This window comes from Talpa occidentalis, unplaced genomic scaffold, assembly GCF_014898055.3.
Source record: "Talpa occidentalis isolate TD23 unplaced genomic scaffold, MPIMG_talOcc4v2.1 talOcc4.8, whole genome shotgun sequence".
Taxonomy (NCBI): domain Eukaryota; kingdom Metazoa; phylum Chordata; class Mammalia; order Eulipotyphla; family Talpidae; genus Talpa; species Talpa occidentalis.
The window spans coordinates 66,474,614-66,495,511 of record NW_023605194.1 but is presented as its reverse complement, the minus strand read 5'-3'; the positions used below and the strand labels follow the sequence as shown (position 1 = coordinate 66,495,511).

Below are 20,898 nucleotides of genomic sequence, written 5' to 3'. Positions count from 1 at the left end.
CCACCTCTTTAAGAGGAGAATGTCAAAGAATTTGCTGTCGTGTTTGTAAGCACCTCAGTGAGCCACTTATCAATGTGGACTGCTGAAGAGATGGGGTATATGCAGAGATGGATAGAGGCGAGATGATGTATTGTTATTTACCAAGATAGTTGGTTATGTGACCTATTTATCAAGGTGGGGAATCCAGGCAAGGAACAGATTTTGAGAGCTTGAGTTTGTTCTGGGCATGGTTGCAAGATGTTTATTGGTGATGGAAATGAAAACATAGAGTGGGCACTCAGGAGATGCTAGCCTGCAGCAGAGAGAGGTCAGGCCAGAATACCGACTTATCACAGAGATGGTGTCTGAAGCTTCAAAGCTGGAGGAGGTCACCAAGGGTGAGCATGGGGAAAGATGAAAGAGTGACCAGGGCTGGGAGGAGGTGGACACAGCCTTCCTGACCACTAACTCTATGCCACCCACCTCCTGCCCCAAGTGAAACTCTGGCTTTGATGGGTAGTCAAACTTCATGGTGAGCATGTGGTCTGTGAGGTGAGGGAAGTTGGCTGGGAGAGATTTTCAAGGCCATCCAAAGAGACACATGCGAAGAGATGGGAGGTCTGGGGCAATGGCAGCCATCCTGCCACCACAAGGCAGGCTGGGACTCCAGATTAACAAATCCTGGTGCCCTATCTGGGGGACGCTTGTGACTAATGTTGAGTCAGCAAGCTCTGTGACTTGAAGTAGAAGGCATCCAGTACCAGAGTGGAGTGAGCAAAGAAACCTGCAGAGCTGTTGAGGTGAGAAATGGGTACTGATATGTGTTGTCCTGTGAGAGCACATGCTGCCATGGAGCACCCCCTCCCTGTCCAAAGGGGCTCTAAGCAGCTCACACATAGTAACTAAGCCCTAAGAGCCTCTCTTGAGTTACGTGGCTATCGTTATGCCATTTATAGATTGGGCAATGAGGCACAGACTGGCGCAGGAGCCTATGGAAGGTCCCACAGACCAAAAGTAAGAGCAGGGGTATAAGCGAGTGTGGGTGTTCTGTGCTGTAGTGACACTGTATCTTTTCAAAGAAGAGGATCCTGGCCAGCCATCCAATGCTGTGTAATTGAGGAAGAAATAACTTCCTGGAAAGGCGCAAAGTGCAGGTCACCTGCAGAGCTGGGCAAAATAACCCTGAAGGGCAGTGCGGACGGTTTGACTGGCCAGGACTGAGGGAGCAGAGAGCTCACTGAGTTAGCTCTTAAAAGGCAAGGCTGTGAGATGTTTAAAGGCAGGAGGACGAGCTCTTGGTGAGCACTTAGTGATTTCTTGGATGGGAAAGTTCCTCCAGCGCAGGAGAGGAGGACAGCGCGGTGGAGTCGTGGGTTTGGGGATGAGCAGAGGTAGCTGCCCTGCTCGGCCCCCGCTTCTTCCAGGGGCTGAGAGAGATCTTTGAACTGGTGGGAGGTTTGGAGCCAGAGTACTATGTGGGATCACGGATTTGCTAGTGGCATTGGGCTCCATGTGAAGTTTGACGCCGGGAGCTTGGGGCCAGGAGACTGCCGTTTGAGGATTGTTCCAGATTTGCTCATCCACTTTGCCCCCCACCTCAAAGGGGGCGACGAGTAGCCGCGGCGGCCGCGGGAAGAGGGCCCGGTGACCGGGCTAGGAGGGGCTGCCGCTCTGGGGGCTGCCCGGGTCGGGGCGTCCTCCTGGCCGCTGCCCCACGGAATGGGGAAGACCGCCAGGCCCCAAGGGCGGCAGGGGACAGCCCTCCGCCTCTCCCCCGAGGTGTCTCCCTGCCGCGTCTGCCAGTCCTGGGAGGACAGCAGGGCCGACGCGGGGCCGAGGGCTTCCTGGGCGCCCTCCCCGCGCCCCGCCAGCCCCGCGCGCCCGTGCGGAGCAGGATTTGCCGCCGCCGCAGGCGGGGATTAGCGCGCTCCGGGTCGGCGCGGCAGGATTAGCCCGCGTGGATTCGACGCGGGGACTCGGAGCCCGGCCCGGGGATTACCGCGCGCTCCCCCCGACGTATATATTCCGCCGGCTGCGGCCGGGCCGGGCCAGCCATGGCTGCGGCAGGGGGCGCGGCGAGCCGCAGGGGCCCCGGGCGGCCCTGCCCCTTCTCCATCGAGCACATCCTCTCCAGCCCGCCCGAGCGGAGTCCCCCGGCCCGCCCCGCCCGCCCGCCGCAGCCCGCCGGCCGCCAGAACCCCGCGGCTCCCGGGGAGCCCGGGAAGCCCGAGGCCGCGTCCTGCGCCTGCTGCTGCTGCTGCGGCCCCCATGCTGCGCCCCGCGGGCCCCCGGAGCCGGCCGCAGGGCTGGGTGAGTGGGCGAGGGACGCGGGCCTGGGGGACCCCGGGTCAGGGTGCTGTCGGTTGCGAAGCCAGCGCCCACCCCGTGCCTCACAGCTCCAATCGCCCCGCAGGCGCGCGGCTGCCGTGGCCGCTGAGGCTGGGCCCCGCCGCGCCTTTGCCTTTGGCGACACAGACCCGAGACTCCGGGGCGCTGCATAGCGCTGACAGCCCCGGTCCTCAGCGGCGCACGCGGCGCCACCGCACCATCTTCAGCGAGGAGCAGCTGCAGGCGCTGGAGGCGCTCTTCGTGCAGAACCAGTACCCCGACGTGGGCACGCGCGAGCGCCTGGCCGGCCGCATTCGCCTGCGCGAGGAGCGCGTAGAGGTGGGTGTCGTGCCCACCGGGCAGCAGACTGCCAAGGCGGGCGGGCGTCCCTTCTCCTCCCATTTAAAAAAAAGGCCGTGGCACAAGAGGCCTCCGGACTGCTCTAGGGCGCAGGGCCAGTTCCGAGGCGCCGGGCCAGGGGGGCTCAGGGGGGGGGGGGGGGGGGGGGGGGGGGGGGATCTGCACGTGCAGCGGGAATTGGAGGAGCCGCAAGGCTTGCTTTTTCTGTCCTTTGTTTCGAACTCCCCACCCCGCCCCGCCCCCGCCCCGCCCCGCCCGCCGCTAAGTGAGTTGTGCATTCACACAACTGGATTTGGGAAGCCCAGAGGCACACAAAGTCCTAGAAGGAAGAGATGCCGGAGGTGCCGCTACGCGGAGGTGGGGGAGTGGGAAAGGGTGGCTGCACCGGACGGGCGAAGGGTTCCGGTTGCACCGCCCTAGCCAAGTCTCTAACTGCAGTGGGCCAGAGAGCGGTGCGGAGCAACCCGGGCCACCTATGGGAACCCGGTGAGACTTGGGCCCCAGAGCGGGGCCTGAGCAGTTCCTCCTCCTCAGGTCTGGTTCAAGAACCGTAGGGCCAAGTGGCGACACCAGAGGCGCGCGTCAGTGTCTGCCAGGCTCCTGCATGGAGCTAAGAAGCCCCCCAAGGAGAACTGCTGATGGTCCTGGGAGCTAGTCATGGGCTGGACGGAATCCTCCGGGGCTGTCTCAGAGAGAGGACAGACCAACTCAAAGGAACTGGGAGAAGACACCAGCCTCTTCCCCTCCATACTCTGCCCACACCCTTGAGCCAGAGCCCAACACCTGACCTCCTCTGCTGGAAACTGTTGGGTGTGCCCCTCCACCAGCTGCTCTACTGAAGGGGGGAACACAGAACACCAGTGTGTGCTCTCTTCCCCAATGGCAAGCAGAAAGGAGGGCCTTGGAGAATCACTGGGGAGTGAGGGGAGCCCCAGCACAAAGTAGAGCTTCCTCAACTCCCCACCACACCCCAGGACTGGAACCTCCCCTTGCCAACAAGAGGACTGAGAATTCTCTCCCTCCCAGAGCACGCTAGCTTCACCCCACCCCTCCCAAGCCCACCCCTCTTCCCTTACATAGCCCCTTGACCTGGCATCCCAAGGCAGAGTAGGTGGTGTCTGCATCCTGCGGTTGCCTCCAGCTCTCAGGTTGCACATTGGGCTTTGGGTCCCAACCTATAGAATAAGAAATTAGAAGCCCTCTTCCCAATTCCTTTATCCTGTGACCCTTGTCTTGGGGAACACAGCCCACTGAGTCCAGTCCTTGTGCCGCGGAGACATTCAGGTAGACCAGACTGCCCATAGACTGCACCCTGGAAGCCCGCAACGACCTTTTGATGCTGCCAACCTGCTTCGTGGGTGGGCATCCTTTTCTTCTTCCCTTCTTTCTAGGCTGTGTTGTCCTCCCTTCTAGCAGTCTATCTCTGCCATGCGGTGGGGCAAGAGGAGATTCCATTAGATGGCCTGGGATTGGATTCCGTCTGCTCTCCTCTCCATTATCCTGGCTGCAGGGTGAAGGATAGTGTGAAAACAAGCCTTTGATTCCCAAAGTAAGCCTGGATTCAAAGGACCTAATAGCCCCCTCATCACCTTCTGCCCTCTCAAAGATCCTGGAGGGAATTGCAGGGGGTAGCTGGAAGAACACATAGTCCATCCATAAACATTACATAAGCCAGGAGTGCAGTTTTCCAGCTCAGAGTACACCCAGCAGGCATGGTGTCCCAGTCAGGGCTACCTTAACACTGGTGGGGCCTCCACGATAGCAGCCTTATCTCCACCCCTTCTGCCTTTCACACAGCTCCCTATATCCTGGCCTATCCTTGGAGACTGCACAGTCCATCTGTGGAGCTCCTCTGCAGGCTGGCCCACCCTCATCTCCCTGGATTCCAGGACCCTCACAATCCCTGGCTGAGTGGCTTCTCATCACTGGGCAGGGCAATTGTGATCAGAGCTCCACCTTCAAGTGACTGGCAGTTATGCTGCCCTACTGATATTCTCTGTTTTGTCTAGCTGCTCCTTGGCAGGCCCATCTCCACTGCTGGCCATTAACATAGGTGTTCTTCAGGTTGCGTCCTTTGTACTCCCGTCTCATCACCATTCATTCCCTGGTTTATCTCTTTCATGCTCAGACTCCAGTTCCCATCTCTCTGCACATTTGCATCTCCAACCCAGGTCTCCCCTGAGTTAGATATTTATGTCCATCTGTCCCCCTGACTACTCCACCTGGGAGCCCATGATTCCTTTAAGCCACCTCATCCACAGTAAGTTCTTCCCCGGTGCATACCTGGTACTTAAGCCCGAGGGCTGGCTCCTCCTCTCCCTCAGTTGCTATTTGCAGACCAACAGCAAGTTGATTTTTCCTCCAAAAACTAGCCCAGAATCTATATTTTCTCCATCTTCAACTGTATCAACCTGATGAAAACTACTGTCTCTCACCTTGACCATAAAGCCTTCTCACCTGCACCCACTCTGGCTCCTCTTTAATTCATTTTCCATAGATGCCAGGGTGCAAGTCTGAACCTATCTTTCCCCCTGCCTACAGCCCTCCAAGGGATTCCCATTGCTGCTAGAGCAAAAGACAGGAATTCTCACCAAGACCCTCCAGGCTCTTCTGGCGTCATCTCACACCTCACTTGCATTCTGTGTATCTCTTGCACATGCTCTTCCCTCTGCACCTGATCAATGTCTGTTACTCTTTTGGATCTGAAACCACTTCTTACCTGGGAAAACTTCCCCTGACTGCCCCCTAAGCAAGATTACCAAGTACAAACTTCTCTTGCACCTGTCAGCTGCAATTTTATGCTTTTTTTTTTTTTGTTAGATGGCCTAATTAGCATCTCTCTTCCCCATTTGACTGTCAGCAACAGGAGGGCAGGAACGATCATCAGTGAATGAAGAATTGACTGCCTTTTGTACTAAATCATTCTTTACTTATTCAAACTTATTTGACTTCGTTCACAACATCTCTTTGGGAAAAATCATTTCTGAAAAATGTGTAGACAGTTTTCTGGTCCACTTCAATGAGAATTAGCCCCATTATGGTATTAGGAGACCTAAAATTTTTAGCCAGATATTTCTTCATTGAGCCATGTTATGTTTATTTCTCTTCTTTTTTTCTTTTGTTAGACAACAAGGAAAATAGTTGTCTTCGGGTTCTTTTCTTACATAAAATTTGAATAAAAACTTTGAAACACTCATATAACCATATTTTCTGAAGAGTGTGTTTTTGTTAATAGTATGGAAGCATACGTAAGTGATTGTTTGTCAGAAATTGGAATTTCGAGGCCTTTCCATTCCGTGGTGCTGGAATTTTTCAGCATTAGCCTGATGAACACGCCCCATACACCCCCGAGCACAGCGCCCCCTGGCGCCCGCAGTTCAGATACTCCTGACCAGCGCGGGGCGAAGACTACAATTCCCATAAACGGCAAGGTCATGTGGTGACGTCATATGGTCCGCGGGCGGGCCTTCGAAGCACTCAGCTTCCCCATTGGGTAGCTGTTTGAGGCGCCTGCGCAGTTGGCGCAGTCTGCCCCACCGCCCAGGAACGTACCTCCGCCCCTCGGGTGGTCTTGGGATAGCGATGGAGACACCCGGCGCGTCCGCCCGGGCGCTCTTGCTCTCTGCGGCGCCCGGAGCCCGGAGAAAGCGCGCAGCCGGGGAGGCCGCGGCAGCGACAAGCAAGCAGCAGATACTGGACGAGGAAGAGTACATCGAGGTAAGACGTAAGTGCGGATGCCAGAGACTTCCGGATCCTCCCTCTTGGCGGGTGCCTCCTCGCGGGCTGTGTTACTACTGTCCTCGGGCGGAGCTAGCGCCTCCGAGTTTCTGCCCCTGTGGCGTGGTCGGTCGGAGAGCCACTTAAGCACAGTGCCCAGGGAGGTGTCCTCGCTGGGGAGGCCCTGACATTGTCAGGAGAGAGAAGGGCTACATTCTATGTGATGTTAGGGGAGGCAAGGTTTTCTATAAAAGCTTGAGTAGGCGTTTTGACATACTGGAAGCATGGTGGCTAGGAGGATTTTCTAGAGAATGGTAACAGCTGGTGGAAAGGCCAGTGTTTGTGGTGGCGTCATGGAGTGAGTTGATGCCAAAAAACAAAGTCAGCTTTATTGAACTTGATGAGTCCCTAGGGTGGTATTTGGGGACAGCAGGAATCACAGATGGTAAGCTCAGGAGCAAGGCCTGACTGGAGGTGCAGACTTGGGAATCTCAACCAGTGGTGGGGTGACCAGTCACCCAGGAAAAGGGTTCATATTGGGAATGGAAGGTGGAATAAAGATGGCAGCTGATGTGGACTTGGGGCCAACAAAAGAAAATGAAAATGACCAGTTAGTGAGGGAAGAGAGAAGAATTTCTTGGGAGTCAGATGAGCCGTTTGTAATGTTCAGTGTTGTGGAAAAGCTACTGAGATGATCATACTTATTAAAGAGTGCCAGTAGATATGGGAGCAGAGAGAATTTGACTGGGGGGGTGTAGTCAGCAGGGACCTTAGCATGTGCATTGGTGGAATGAGAGACAGGGGTGCCCAGATGGCAGTTTGACCTTTCATTCTTCTACAGGGCCTCCAGACTGTCATCCAGAGGGACTTCTTTCCTGATGTGGAGAAGCTGCAGGCACAGAAGGAGTACCTGGAGGCTGAGGAGAATGGAGACCTAGAACGGATGCGCCAGATTGCCATCAAGTTTGGCTCTGCCTTAGGAAAAATGTCCCGCGAGCCCCCTCCACCTTGTAAGAGGACTCAGAGGGAGAGAGTGGCAGATAGAAGAATGTCTGCTGCATTGTTGCCTCAGGCTTGCTTTAATCTCTATTCCTTACTTTCCTCCAGATGTGACTCCAGCCACATTTGAAACCCCTGATGTGCACACAGGTACTGCTGTGGTGGGCAACAAGTCCAGGCCAAGGGGTAGAGGCCTAGAGGATGGTGATGGTGAGTAAGAGCCCTCTTTATGTCACCCGCTCAGGACTGCTTGGGAATCTCACCTTGTAAGGCCTTGTAAGGCCTGAAGGAGTGGTCCAGAGGCAGGTCACATGTTGTCCCTGAGGAGTCTTCTAGCTTAATTGGCAACCCCCAGGATCAAAGAGTACTTAGTCTGGGAGGCAGAAGATTAGGGTCTAGTTCCTAAACATGGGGCAGTCCTTTGAGCCTTTTGTTCTCCTCTGTCAAATGAGAATCTCACCACCTCTTTCACCAGCCTGTTTACTGCCAGTATGCTTTGTGGACCTCAGAGGGCTCCTTAGGATGTCTCCTTACGATGCATCAGGGCCTCTGTTTCTCTTCTGAGTTGGTCACATCCTCAAGATAACTGTAGCTCACTCTCTTCCTTCAGGTTTCTGCTCAGAGGTTATTAGTTCTGTAAACCCCTTCCTGATTTGGTGGGAAGTCTCAACACCCCATCTTCTTGCTTGTTTTGTTTTCGCTCTGTAGGACATGACGCTTAAGGAGGCATTTCTGCAGAGTCTTTGTCTTGTTCCTGTCTGCACACTCTGTATCTAGAATAGTGCATGGCATGTCTTGCCATCGACTCCATAGATGAACATGTAGTACAAATGTATGGATCATCTGGGGTGAATATGATACATCCTGACTATAGGGGAATCTTTCTAGAAAGGAACATTCTGAGCTCTGTTGAACGTAATGCGTCACACGCTACGGGACTTTGTCATTGTCACGGTTTTCGTCAGTAGAATGGCAGTGCACAGAGAAACAAATGAGATGCTCTTCTCTACTAGGTTCTAGTCTGTGATGTGCCATGCTGACACAGATGTTTCCTGTGTGTTCACACAAACGTGATGTTTTCTGTCTCAAAACCCAACTTTTTCTGCCATTTACATAGCATGTTGCATTGTGTTTTCGGTACTTGATTCTCCATTGCACTGTGGCATTTGAATCATGAGGCAGCTTGCAGGTTGTTTTTCTTTTAAATATGCCTTACATGTCAGTATTTATGTGGTTTCTTTAAATAACTATAGTAGGTACTGCTGTCGTTCACATTCACAGGTGAGGAAACCTGCGCTTCAGAAAGCAGTAACTTCTGCTGGTCTCAGGGCTGGTTGGTGGTGGAATGGCATTTGGGCCCTCAGCTTTCTGATCCTAGGTCTTGAACTTGAACCACAGTGCTTTATGCATAGTGCAGCAAGTAAAATGTGACCAAGACTGTACCTAGAGTGGGAGAAAAGGTTCTCCTTTGACAGCCCTGCTGAAGTCTTAATAAGCCCGCACAGTGTTTTCCTACCTCACTGGGAATACTGCTCTCAATGGTGGAGGAGCAGGGTAGCTGAGGTTGTGGCCCAAGGCCTTTTTGCCCCATCTGGAACACTCAATCTTGCACGGTCCCTGCCATTAAGACCTGGTAGCAGCTTTGGGAGGCTTAGGTGACAACTATCCACAGATACAAGAAGGGAAAGGAAACCCCAGAGAGAGAGCCCAGGATTTGGAGTCAGGCCCTATAGGAGTGGTACAGTTTGGGTGACATAGACCTGCCATGGGCACCTGCTCCTGCTTTAATGCCAGATTCACTCTTTTTTTTTTTTTAATTAAAGATTTTATTTTTTATATTTATTTATTTATACAAGCATTGGGTACAGTCAGAAGCACAGGAGGGTGAGAGAATTCACCAGAGCCAGAGCGAGGGGCAGATCAGGCAGAAGGACCAAAGTACACTGCTGAGGGGAGCAGCGGGTGGCAGGAGAGGTCTGCGCGCCATGTGGGACCCTCCTCCAGTGGCTGGGGAGCAGCCGGGGATCGAACTGGCGCTGCAGAGGCTGCGGGCAGCTTTGCAACCCGGCGCGCAACAGCTGTGCCACCGGGGAGGCCCTCTTTTTTTTTTTTTTTTTTTTAAAGACTTATTTATGCATACAAGAGCTGGGGTACAGGCCAGAGGTGAGGGGGCGTGAGAGGATTAACCAGAGACAGAGTGGGGAAAAGAACAGGCATACTGACTGAAATACACTGCTGAGGGGAGCAGCGAGGCAAGGCAGGAGAGGTCTGCTGCGCCATGTGGGTTTCTCCCTGGCTGGCCTGGGATCGAACTCGTGCTTCAGAGGCTATGAATTGCTTCATAGTGCATTGCTTAACCCCATGCACCACGAGGGAGGCCCCTTACCCCTCTTTTGATCTGTATTGGATCACACACTTCCCTTGGCATCCATCAACTCAGATGAGTGCCCCTAAAACCCCCTGGGAAGTTGGGGTGCTTGATTCTGTCCCCAGTCCGAGTGTGGGTTCTCACAGATAGCCCCAGGAGACGAGGTAAGGGTTCCAGCCCTGCTTGTAGGGTGGTTTGGTTTCTGGGACCAACTGACTACCAAGGGGTGTTTATGCTGTTGATGATTTTGTGAAACCCTACCTGTACCCCTAAGCAGGAGAGGCAGCAGAGGAAGAGGAGAAGGAGCCCCTACCTAACCTGGATGTCTTCCTGAGCCGGTACACGAGTGAGGACAATGCCTCCTTCCAGGAGATCATGGAGGTGGCCAAGGAGAAGAGCCGGGCCCGACACTCGTGGCTCTACCAGGCTGAAGAGGAGTTTGAGAAGGTGTCTCTGGGTGCAGGGGCATGGTCGCTCTCTATCAGGATGGGTGGGGTTCCAGGGCCAACAGTGCCTGAGGGCCTCTCTGACTCTCAATTTCCCCTTGTGATGCAGAGGCAGAAAGATAATCTCGCACTCCCGTCAGCAGAGCACCAAGCCATTGAGAGCAAGCAGTCTGGTGTGGAAACCTGGAAGTACAAGGCCAAGAACTCCCTCATGTACTACCCAGAGGGTGAGTAGGCAGGAAGCATAGGTTAGAGTTATGTTTGCATCTGACCTGGGGCGGGGGAGGGGGCGGGGTGCGTGTATGTGTGTGTTCCCTTCCATCCTGAGCCTTGGGTTCTGGTCTGTCTTGGGGCAGGTGGTCTAGGTATGACGTCAGTAAGGGAGTGCGGTCCTCTCGTTTCCTTTAGCTCCTGCTTTGTGGAGACTGAACTCCGTGCTTCTAAGTTCTAAGCTCCAAGCTTCTGTTCAGCATAGAGAGAGTGACTTGGGGATCAGGTGGGGCCTGCTGCCAACTCTGTTCAATTCACCAGGTGTCCCTGATGAAGAACAGCTGTTTAAGAAGCCCCGGCAGGTGGTGCATAAGAATACTCGCTTCCTCAGGGACCCTTTCAGCCAGGCCCTGAGCAGGTCCCAGCTGCAGCAGGCTGCAGCCCTCAATGCCCAGGTGAGTGGTGGGAGCTGGTTGGAGCTGAATCTGGGCAGGTATTCAATCTCTGATCTTGACTCTCACTTCTTAAATTAGCACTGTTCTTGACTTTGGTGGAGCTCAATAGTGGGACACGATTTGGAGTTGTGTGTGGCAGGATCCTGAGTCTTTTCTTGATCTATGTGAGCTCCTAATGGGGCATTTTCTTGGTCAGACACATATCTGTGGGTCCAGATCTGTGACATTTCCCTTGGGGGCAAAGATATGAGAAGAAAGGCTTCTGGAACCCAATCCAATCTGGTCATAGCACACACCATGCACCTGGGGGGGGGGGAGCGGGGAGGTTGTTGTGACCAAGAACAGAGATCTCTGCGCCTAGTTGCAAGACAGTGGTTACTGTATGATAGTGATTTTGGAGGGCATGGGTTTGAAGGGGGAGAGGCAGGAGGTGAAGCAACTTTCGAAGGCTCTTACAGGTACTTTGTGGGAAAGAGACTCCCCTAGTTACTGTAACCCCTTACAAGGGCCTTAAGTCAGTAGAGCCTGAAAGAAACCTTTGTGGGATGTGGCCTGGCACTTCCCTGGATGGAAGGAGGGGAAGTTTCCCTCACTTGTATGCCCATTTTCACAGATCTTCAAGGTCTTTGCAGGAGCTGGCGTTCTCCTTCTTTCTCCGGGGGACTGTCAGCCCCAGAGCCCTGGCTCTGTTTTAAGGAGGTGAAGTGTGTTCCTGTGCATTTGCCCATCAGCCAGCTGGGGAAAGAGGCTCTGTCCCTCTGACACTGTCTCTCTGCTTGTTCCAGAACAAACAGGGGAAGGTGGGCCCCGATGGCAAGGAGCTGATACCCCAGGAGTCCCCCCGAGTGGGCGGATTTGGATTTGTTGCCACCCCTTCTCCTGCACCTGGTGAGAAATATGCCCATTGGCAAGCTGGCCCCCACCGATTAGACTGTGGGGGAGGTGGGTTGATCTGTTGGCCTCAGCCATTCCTAGTGCTCCTCCAGGTCTGCCTGACACCTTGTGTGACTCGGGGACCCTGTGCAATGATGAGGCCAAAGGGGACTGTTGGCAGGCTGGACTCTCAGGCAGACTTGACCTGAAATGTGTACATGAGACCTAATCTGTTTAGTGGGGTGGTCTCCCATCATCACCCTAGCTAAACTCAGCAGGACTGGGTTTGCTGGGAGCCAGGGATTTCACAGCTCTGCTGGACAATGCTGGCTGTGGTGAGTGTGCTGAGAGGTTTAGGAGTAAGCCAGGCCTGTATTCTAATTTGTAATGAGGGCAGTTTAATATAGTTGACTGCCTGGTGGGTGTCTTTTAGTCAGGCCTGAGGGGTGCTGTAGTCCACGTATACCCTTCCCTCTACTTGTCCCATCTCCTGCTGCTGGCCTGGACTGGAGCTTTGAGTCCCCATCAGTCCTGGGGTAATGTTTCCTAGTTCTGGTTCTTGCTTCCTAAATCCAGAGAACACTGTAAGAAGGAGTTCCCAGGCTCCAGCCTGGCGTCTCCTCATATGGGAGATGAATGAGACTCAGGGATGGTCTCATGGTACACACTGTGTCCCTCTTCCTCCTGTGCTCTGGTGTCCGTGCTGGTTGCTGTGCCACAGACCAAAACATTTGGAGGTGCCACAGGAGGAGCATTTGGAGGTGTCTAGGGAGGTGTGGGAGCTCTGAATGCCCCCTGGGGGTGGCATACTACCAGTGACTTAGGAGGCTCTGGCCCTGTGCTAGAGTGAGGTTCTAGCTGACCCAGCCCAGCTTCTCTGGGAGCCTCCTGACCCCATCCTGAGCTGCAGTTCTGCAGCAGCATGCTTTGGCTCGTAGTGGCCTTAAGTGTTTCTCTCTAGGAGGGCAGAGGTCCCAGAGTTTTGGAGTCCCAGGAGAGAAGAGAGGGCCGCTGCCTGCCTTGTTTGTTAGCTGGGACACACTGGGGGAATTGGCTGTGGTGCAAGGGAGGCCTTGGGGAGTGCCTCTATCTGGATCCCTCTGCTCTTTCCATCAACAGGTGTGAATGAGTCCCCACTGATGACCTGGGGAGAGGTCGAGAACACACCCTTGAGAGTGGAAGGATCGGAAACCCCCTATGTGGACAGGACACCTGGGCCAGCTTTCAAGGTGGGTCATGCCCCTCTGGCAGTGTCCAGCCCAGTGCTGGCCTGGGCATAGGAAGAGAGTGTGGGTGGGATCCTAAGTGGATGCATGGCCTCCTAGGGCACAGAGGATGACCCAACCACCAGTCAAAGCAGAGACCACCACTGGGCTGGGCCGAGCCACATGCCAGGCTGTACACCTCCTCAGGTGCTGTGTTTCTATTTGGAACCAGGCCAGTGAGGATAGGTGTGGGCTGGTCTTTCAGGGAGGGAATGTGTTTGGTGGGCTGGGCACCAAGCTCGAGAGTAAGTCAGCTCCTCTGAGTCTGGAATGCTGGAGGACAGGGCTGCTCAAAGATGAGGGGTGGTCTGCCTGAGGGCTGGAAGGAGCCCAGGACCCCAGTATTCCCTAGGATGTGGTTTTTGTCCTCAGAAATCTGTCTGCTTGCAGAGAGAGGCTTCTGATGACTAGAGAACATAATTCATCTCCAGCCCTGTGTTGTAGGGTTCCTCAGATTTGGGGTTTGCAAGACCTGGAGCAGGCAAGGGAGGCTTTTTGTGGACTGGGCAGGGCAGGGAAACTGGGTAGCAGGTGGTATGCCAAACGGGGTTGGCACAGGATAGTGTAGGTGTCCAGGCAGGCAGATGGGGCCTTGGAGAGACATTGGAAAGCAAGGTTCTTCCCTCTGCTTGAATGTTGGGGAAGTTGAGTGATTGGTTTGATTTGGCAAGGAAAGGAAGAGAGGGTTCCCAAAGGTGGGAGCACGCAGCCCTATAGCTGGGGTGCTAGATCACTGTGCCAACTGCAGAGTCAGCCAGGAGAACCTGGGAGGTAGCTGTGGCTGTTGAAGAGAAAAAAGGATACAGGATTACATCGTCTGCTTTGAAATCCCCAAAAGTCAGGTATGGAGTCTGGAATTATTTCAGAAGGTCTGTGGAGGGGCTGGGCCAGTCTTCTTGAACCAGTCCTTCAAACACTGGCAGTGATCAGTTGGAAATGCACAGAAACAGAGGTAACACTCCCTATAGCACACAAATTTAGGACAACTATGAATAACTTAGTAAGGAAACTGCCAGAGGACATCGACTGACTGGCCGTGCCTCAGGGTTTGGGCTCTGCCCTGAGGCTTCCCCACCATAGCCCCACTTCTGTGGTATCAGTAGTTCAGAGAGGAAGCACATCCACACAGAACATGCACGGGGGTTTTTGGTAGCTTGGTGTTAAAATGTGTCTGGGATACAAGGATAACCTAGAGGAATGATGGAGAAAGCCTGTGCTTTCAGGTCCTATGCTCACCACAAGGCTTAGGATGTATCAGGATGGTGCCGCTGGTCCTAGAACCTACAGGTCAGTAGGAAAAGATTCTGGACCAAATTTCAGTCCTAGTTGGCATTTAGGATGTATTAGAAATGGCAATTCAAATATTCTGAGCGGTATTTGGGAAAAAGTAAACCAGATCATCTATAAATTCCAGACATTTGGAAAAGTTAAATATAAAAACAAAATCTGGAAACAATAGTTATTACTTAATCTGAATTTTTTTAAATTTATTTTTACGTAGAACTGGGGCTAAGGCCAGAGGTGCAGGGTGTGAGAGGATTCACCAGAGACAGGGTAGGGAGCAGAACAGGCGAATTTACTGAAAAGCACTGCTGAGGGGAGCAGCAGGCAAGATAGAAGAGGTGTGTTGCCCCATATGTGTGTTAGCTCCCTGGCCAGGAATTGAACTCAGACCATATCGGTGATAGTGCTGAGACTTAACCCCTAGGGCACCAGGGAGGCCCTACTTAACCTGATTTTGAGACAGGAAGGACTTTCTAAACACAAAAATAGAGGAAGAAATTACAAAGGATGTAGTAGCTCAGTAACAATGTGTGAAAATGATAAGTGACAGCAGAAAATGTCATAAAACTAAAACCAATAACAACAGAAATGTGTGGCGTAACTTAGCATGTCTGACACAGGTAAAGGTCTTTTAAAATGGAGAATCAGCAAGCCAAAATAAGCACCTCAAAGGAAAAACTGGCCTAGGACTCATTTCCAGTTTTTGAAAGAAACAGAGAAAGGTAATAAAGAAAGCACTTCATTTCAGTAATCAGAAAGAAACAGATTTAACAAGACCTCTCTTCCAAAAGGTTGTGTCAGACGCTCCTGTCTCAGCAGTGCTGGCTTTGGGAGGAGCATGAGGACAGGCAGGCAGCTTAGGTGGGCTAGCTGGTGGCTCTCAATGACTTTCAGGGAAGGCGGGGTAGAGAGAGGAGGTGTTGCAAGTTGTGGAAGCCACAGGCAAAGGCAGACATCCCCAGCGATAAAGTACTGCCTGGCTGGGTGAAGGCTACTCGCGTGCGTTCTGCCTTTTAGATCTTGGAACCAGGCCGCAGGGAGCGACTGGGACTGAAGATGGCCAATGAGGCGGCTGCCAAGAACCGGGCCAAGAAGCAGGAAGCCCTTCGGAGAGTGACAGAGAACCTAGCTAGGTGAGATCTGGCCTGACTTGTGTATGGGGTGGGGTGGGGGGGGTTCCCTCCTTTCTCCCACTGGCCTCAACCCCATAAGTGTGGACACAGTCTGTGGAGCAGAGTCCAGGGCAGCCCTGAGTGGTTCTGTGATGGGTCCTATGGGGGCTCTTGGATCCAGAGCATGGCACCTTTTGAGCCAGGACCCCTCTCCAGCTCCTTCAACCTCCTCCCTGAGAGCACCTTTAGGATAATCTTCCCCTTGGAGAGAGTTGGTGTCCAACTCAGCCCCAGAGCCAAGGGTGGCACCATTACCTGACCTCAAGTTCGGCCTTACTGCTGTATGCCAGACTGCCCATGGTCAACAGCCCAGAATGACTGTTTATCTCCCATGTGTCTTGCTTTGGTGTCTGATCCTGTCTAATCCTGTTTCTCTCTCCCACCTCTTCCACCCAGCCTCACTCCCAAAGGCCTCAGCCCAGCCATGTCCCCAGCCCTGCAGCGCCTTGTCAGTAGGACGGCCAGCAAGTACACAGACCGGGCCCTGAGGGCCAGCTATACACCATCTCCAGCACACTCCGCCCATCTGAAGACCCCAGCTGGTGGGCCCCAAACCCCCACGAGCACACCAGCTCCTGGCTCTGCCACACGCACCCCCCTCAACCAGGACCCAGCCTCCATCACAGACAACTTACTACAGCTCCCTGCCCGCCGCAAAGCCTCAGACTTCTTCTAGGGCTAGGCCCGGCCTGAGCTTGTGGAAGCTTCACAGAGCCTGTGGAGCAGCTGTCACCCAGCACAGGACTCTGGCCTTCTCGGGAATCAGGCCTGGACCAAAAGTGTTGATCTTTCTAGGAACCACAGAAGAAAGATATTGTGCCACCTAGGCTGGCACAGGACACACCCACTTGGTCCTTGGGGTGTATCCCAGGGCCTTGCCGATACTGTTTTCTATTGAACCCTCCCACCTATTTCTATTTAAGTGTCATTAAAAAGCACTTGGCACAGTCTGGCAGGGCCTCTTCTCCATCCTGCTGCCTGCACAGCCCTGAGGCTGCCTTCGTATTTGCATCACCATCTCAGGAATGCAGCTTCCCAGGGAGGCAGCTGCTGGAGGGTGACCCTTGGAGAGCCAGGTGGGATGGCCTTTCCTGCCGCTACCTGTATTGCTCCCTGGGCCTTGGATTCTATCTTCTCAATTGAATGCACAGCACCTTGGTTTCCCCTTTCCCTCAAGTCCTTTCTAGTCTTCTGAGAGTAGGAACATAACCCCTGGAAGTTGTGCCCTTGAGGCTCATCTGGGACTCTGGGCCCAAGTCCACAGCCTCCCCAGACCAGCCTGGCCTATGTGGTTTCCTCGTGACGAACTGCATGAGTAATACGTCAGAGGCTGCACCCTCTCATCAGGTGCCTTTCCTGTGGCCTCTCCTCAGCTCCAGCTCACCTGGCTTCCAGTTCAAGTGGGGCAGGTCAGGTAGCTGTCCCTGTCCTCCCGTGGTGCCTCAGACCCTACCTGTCTTATGCTACTAAGTCACCCGCCTTACTCTTTTGTTTCTCCTACCAGCAAGAACCCGCAATAACCTGGGCTGCAGTGTCAAAAGCAGTGAGGCTGGGTCCCACCGGGACCCATGAGTGCTGTGTGCACCACAGGCTAGCACTTGTATATAGGCCTGATGGTATAGGTGCTGACTTCCAGGAGGCCCAGGGCCAGCTGCTGCACACACAGGTAGAGGGTCCTGCTCTCTGGGCATAGCTGGCTCCCAAACCAGTGTTCTCAGGCCCCTGGTGGGATTGGGTTGTGCCCTCTGGGGGCTGTGCTGCTCAGGGTAGCATCTTGGAATGTCCCTAGACCAGAGTCCTCCCTGCTTTGAGCATGCCCAGCCCTTTAGGCCAAGCCCTCAGTCCTCCTATGTTGTTCTCTGTGGGCGCACTCTGTAGGCTGGTGCAGGACCTGTCACCTAGCTGGGTCTGTGTTCCTGTGAGCTGACCTGGGGCAGTCCTGAGCTATGCGACTCACCAAAGGGGCCAGAGCTGGGTCAGCAGGTGAGCTTTGACCCAGCTGGGACTACCCAGGGTCAACAAAGTGTGTCTTTGGTGCTTTTATTCCCATAGAGAAGTGTAGACTATTTGGCTCCCAAGGGAGCCCCCAGGAAGTGGGGAGTTAAGGTTTGAGCGGGTGTAAGATCCAGAAGGGGATGCTCTCCAGGCAAGGGCACCTAAGACCAGGTGCTGACTGCTTCAATCACTTGACTGGCAGGTGGGGATTGCCTTGGAGGTTGACAAGTGACAACAGTGAAGGCTGCTGGGAAGGGCAAACAGGAACTGGTGGGGAGGGTGTAACTGGAAGGTCGGCTGGCATGATTGGGTGAGGTGGTACTGCTCTGCCCCCAAGGGCAGTGTACCCCGGATGTGTACCTGGCCAGCCCTGGAGTGCTAGACATGGGCAGATCAGAGCAGGTGGGCTATGGCAGCACAGCGCTGTTCTCTCTGCCCATAAGGCCTTCTCGTGAGTACCTGGCCTTGGACCCCTACACTGGAGACCCAGGTGCGCCGCAGGGAGGAAGGTGGTTGGCTGAGTCCTAGAGAAAAAGACTTCTCAAGGGGCACTCTGGATGCTTGTATACACTTTGTGGTTTATTTGGTGGTCAGTAACGTCTTTGCTACTACGAGGAAGAAAGCTAATAGAACGTAATCAAAATAGTGGTTTAATTGACGGATTTTACTTGTGCCTTGCACCTGTGCCTTCTTCAGCTCCTACCTGCCTGCTTAGTTAACGTGGGCGCATGCTATGCACCACACCCCTGGGGCCCTCAGCACACTAAGTGCTTGCTTTCCCCACCTCGGTTCCAGGGATGTGATGGTCTTTTGCCCTGGAGGTCTCGGCCAGCCTGTCCTCCATCCTGTCCTCATTTTCGGGCACTACCAGCAGCCGGTGCTGGGTTTTGGCTCCCAGCTTGTGATCCGGCCGGTGCTCGGGCCGAGAGCCTGGCCGAGTGTCCAGTTTGCACTCAGCTCGGTACTTGCCCTCACCCTCCCTCTTGAAGGAGGCAGAAGACATGGCTTTGGGCTTGGGGGGCTGCAGCCACGAGTGGCTGAGGATCTCATCAATGTGCAGCCGCCGGTTGACATCTGGCTGCAGGATGCGGTAGATGAGGTCCTTGCACTCGCCTGTCAGGTTCTTGGAGCGGGGGAAGTCCACGCGGTGCTCCTTCTGGATGCGCAGCATCTTCTTGATGTCAGAGTCGTCATAGGGCATGGAGCCACAGACCATGATGTAGAGGATCACGCCCAGGCTCCAGATGTCATACACCTTGGGCTGGTAGGGGATGCCCTGCAGCACCTCAGGGGCCGCGTAGGCTGCCGACCCACAGAAGGTCTTGCTGAGTGTGATGCGCCCACTGCCATCCCGCAGGCAGCGCTTGGAGAAGCCGAAGTCGGACAACTTGATGTTGAAGTCCTTATCAAGGAGAAGGTTCTCACACTTGAGGTCTCGGTGGACGACATCTAGATCGTGGCAGTACTTGACGGCTGAGGAGAGCTGGCGAAACATCTTGCGCGCCACATCCTCGTGCAGGGCTCCCCGGCACTTGATGAACTCCAGGAGGTCGCCCTGGACCCCAAGTTCCATGACGATGTAGATGCGCCCATCAGATGTCTCAAAGATCTCGTAGGTCTTGATGATGGAGCGGTGGTTGACAGTTGCTAGGATATCCATCTCCCGAGGAAGGAATCTCTCCACAAAGTCGGTCGGTGTTTTCTTGCGGTCGATGATCTTGACTGCCACATTGAACTTGAGGCGCTCTGAGTAGGCAGATTTGACTTTTGCGTAGGAGCCCTTGCCAAGATTGATGCCCACGATGTAACCCTTCTTCCTTAGGACTGCGGCATCATCCATGGTGCCAGGAGCGGCCGGCGCCGCTGCCCTCTACATCCCCTCCCCACGTGGGCCAGTGGGCATCGTCCTCATTTACACTGTGGGGAGCCGTCTGGCTGGGCTGGGCTGGGCCTGGACTTGGAGGGGTGGAACGCTCAGCATTGTCTCCGGGTGACTTCAGCATGTGAAGTCATAAAGCCAGGCTTCAGGGAGTGGGGACTGGGCTGGGGGGAACGGGGCCCCTACAACCCTGGAAACCAGGCTGGCCTGGCAGGAGCGCCCATACCCTGCCTACTGGAAGGAAGCTACCAGCACCCAGGAACTGTGGTAACCCTCCCTGGTCCTCCTCATGGTGGCTTCCCTGTCACAAGTCAGGCCTTAGGGGAGGCTGCCCAACTCCAGCCAGAGTGCCAGCCCTGTGGCTGTTTCCCTCTCCTGGCGTTAGAGATTGACCCTGCACTGGTCCTTGTCCCACTAGGGCCAATTTCCTGCAGCTTCTTTGGGGCGTGAAGGCAGCTGCCACTAGGGCTTTGTCCTCGGAACCCATGCTACCTAGGAGGGAGCACCCTTGGCTCGCCAGGCCAGTGGTGGTTCCAAGGCTGGTGGCGCAGAGTAGATCCAGTTTGCGGTAGAGCTTCTGGATGAGTGCTGCCACCGTGGCTGGGGTAAACAGACAGCCATGGACTAGGTTTCCGTCAGGGCTCAGCAGAGGGCCCTGGGGCCCAGCAGGCAGATGTGTTCTGAAGTGTTGGGACCACTCTGACGGGTGAAGTGGTGAAGTGTGTTCCAGCCAAGGAGAGGAGGTGGTGAAACAGTAGAGGGCTTGTCATGATAATGGCTGAAACCCACAGTCTGGAGGGAAGTGGAGCATAAAAGGAAGCTTTTCCTTGAGTGATGGGCAGTCATGGCAGGACCCAGGGCAGTTGGAGCCATGACTCAGGCCATTTTCAGATGATCCCTGGCAGAGTACACAGAAGGGCTTGGAGTGAGTTTGGGGTGCCGTTGACCAAGCAAAAGGAGGCTGGACCTGTGGGGATCAGGTGGGCAGAGTGAGACAGAGCAGGATTTCGTGTGCTGGTCATCAAGTTGGAGCCTTGGTACTGGGGTCCCAGCAACACCTAGAGCATTAACTCTTAAGAGCCAGACTTGGGTGAGGAGGGGCTCCTGAATTCTATAACTGCACCTTTGTGAAGAGCAGGTGTGTGGTGGCCTGTTGGAATCCAGGGGCTAGCATGTTGTTTGCATCTCTCAAATGGTCTTGCACCTGGAAACAGCATGAAAATCCTTTTCAGGATGCATGTATGGGTTTCTGCCGTGGAAAACCTGGCAACCTGTATGCTTGCTTACACAGTCTCAAAGCCCTGCTGTTCACTTGTCCTGTCATAAGCATCCTGCACCCACATGCTGTGACTTTGCCAGGATAGGCGTGTTGTGCACTCAGTGTTCAGGAGGAGATGAGGAAGGCTGTTTCTGTGTGGGTGGTGAGAGAGGTGACCAGAATGCAGTGAGCAGCAGGGCTTCCTCAGGTGAATGAGGGGCAGGACATTCCAGGAAGGCTGGAGGTCTTGGCCAGGGCCTGGCCTCAGGACATACCTGGAAGGCCTGGGGACCTCTGTGTTTGGGGGTCC

At 54.4% G+C, this 20,898-nt stretch overlaps 3 protein-coding genes across 4 annotated transcripts; 2 read left to right on the top strand and 1 right to left on the bottom strand.

Moving 5' to 3' along the window:
• The first annotated feature begins 2,033 nt into the window (after positions 1-2,033).
• GSC2 (goosecoid homeobox 2) lies at positions 2,034-3,306 on the top strand. The gene is made up of 3 exons (XM_037497704.1): positions 2,034-2,289; positions 2,393-2,646; positions 3,202-3,306. Exons 1-3 carry the CDS (start codon positions 2,034-2,036, stop codon positions 3,304-3,306), a joined length of 615 nt encoding a protein of 204 aa, XP_037353601.1.
• A 2,910-nt stretch (positions 3,307-6,216) lies between these two features.
• Positions 6,217-18,105, top strand: ESS2 (ess-2 splicing factor homolog). 2 transcript variants are annotated; one of them, XM_037496777.2, is made up of 10 exons: positions 6,217-6,384; positions 7,226-7,394; positions 7,492-7,593; positions 10,029-10,198; positions 10,307-10,424; positions 10,729-10,862; positions 11,648-11,750; positions 12,855-12,964; positions 15,302-15,417; positions 15,853-18,105. In XM_037496777.2, the coding sequence occupies exons 1-10, from the start codon at positions 6,250-6,252 to the stop codon at positions 16,130-16,132; spliced, it is 1,437 nt and encodes a 478-aa protein (XP_037352674.1). In that variant the 5' UTR covers positions 6,217-6,249; the 3' UTR covers positions 16,133-18,105. The 2 variants fall into 2 exon arrangements, with proteins under 2 accessions (XP_037352674.1, XP_037352673.1); XM_037496776.2 differs by having other exon boundaries at positions 10,026-10,198.
• On the bottom strand, positions 18,085-19,446 carry TSSK2 (testis specific serine kinase 2). Its single transcript, XM_037496779.2, has one exon. It carries the CDS (start codon positions 19,289-19,291, stop codon positions 18,215-18,217), a length of 1,077 nt encoding a protein of 358 aa, XP_037352676.1. The 5' UTR covers positions 19,292-19,446; the 3' UTR covers positions 18,085-18,214.
• Positions 19,447-20,898: the final 1,452 nt, after the last annotated feature.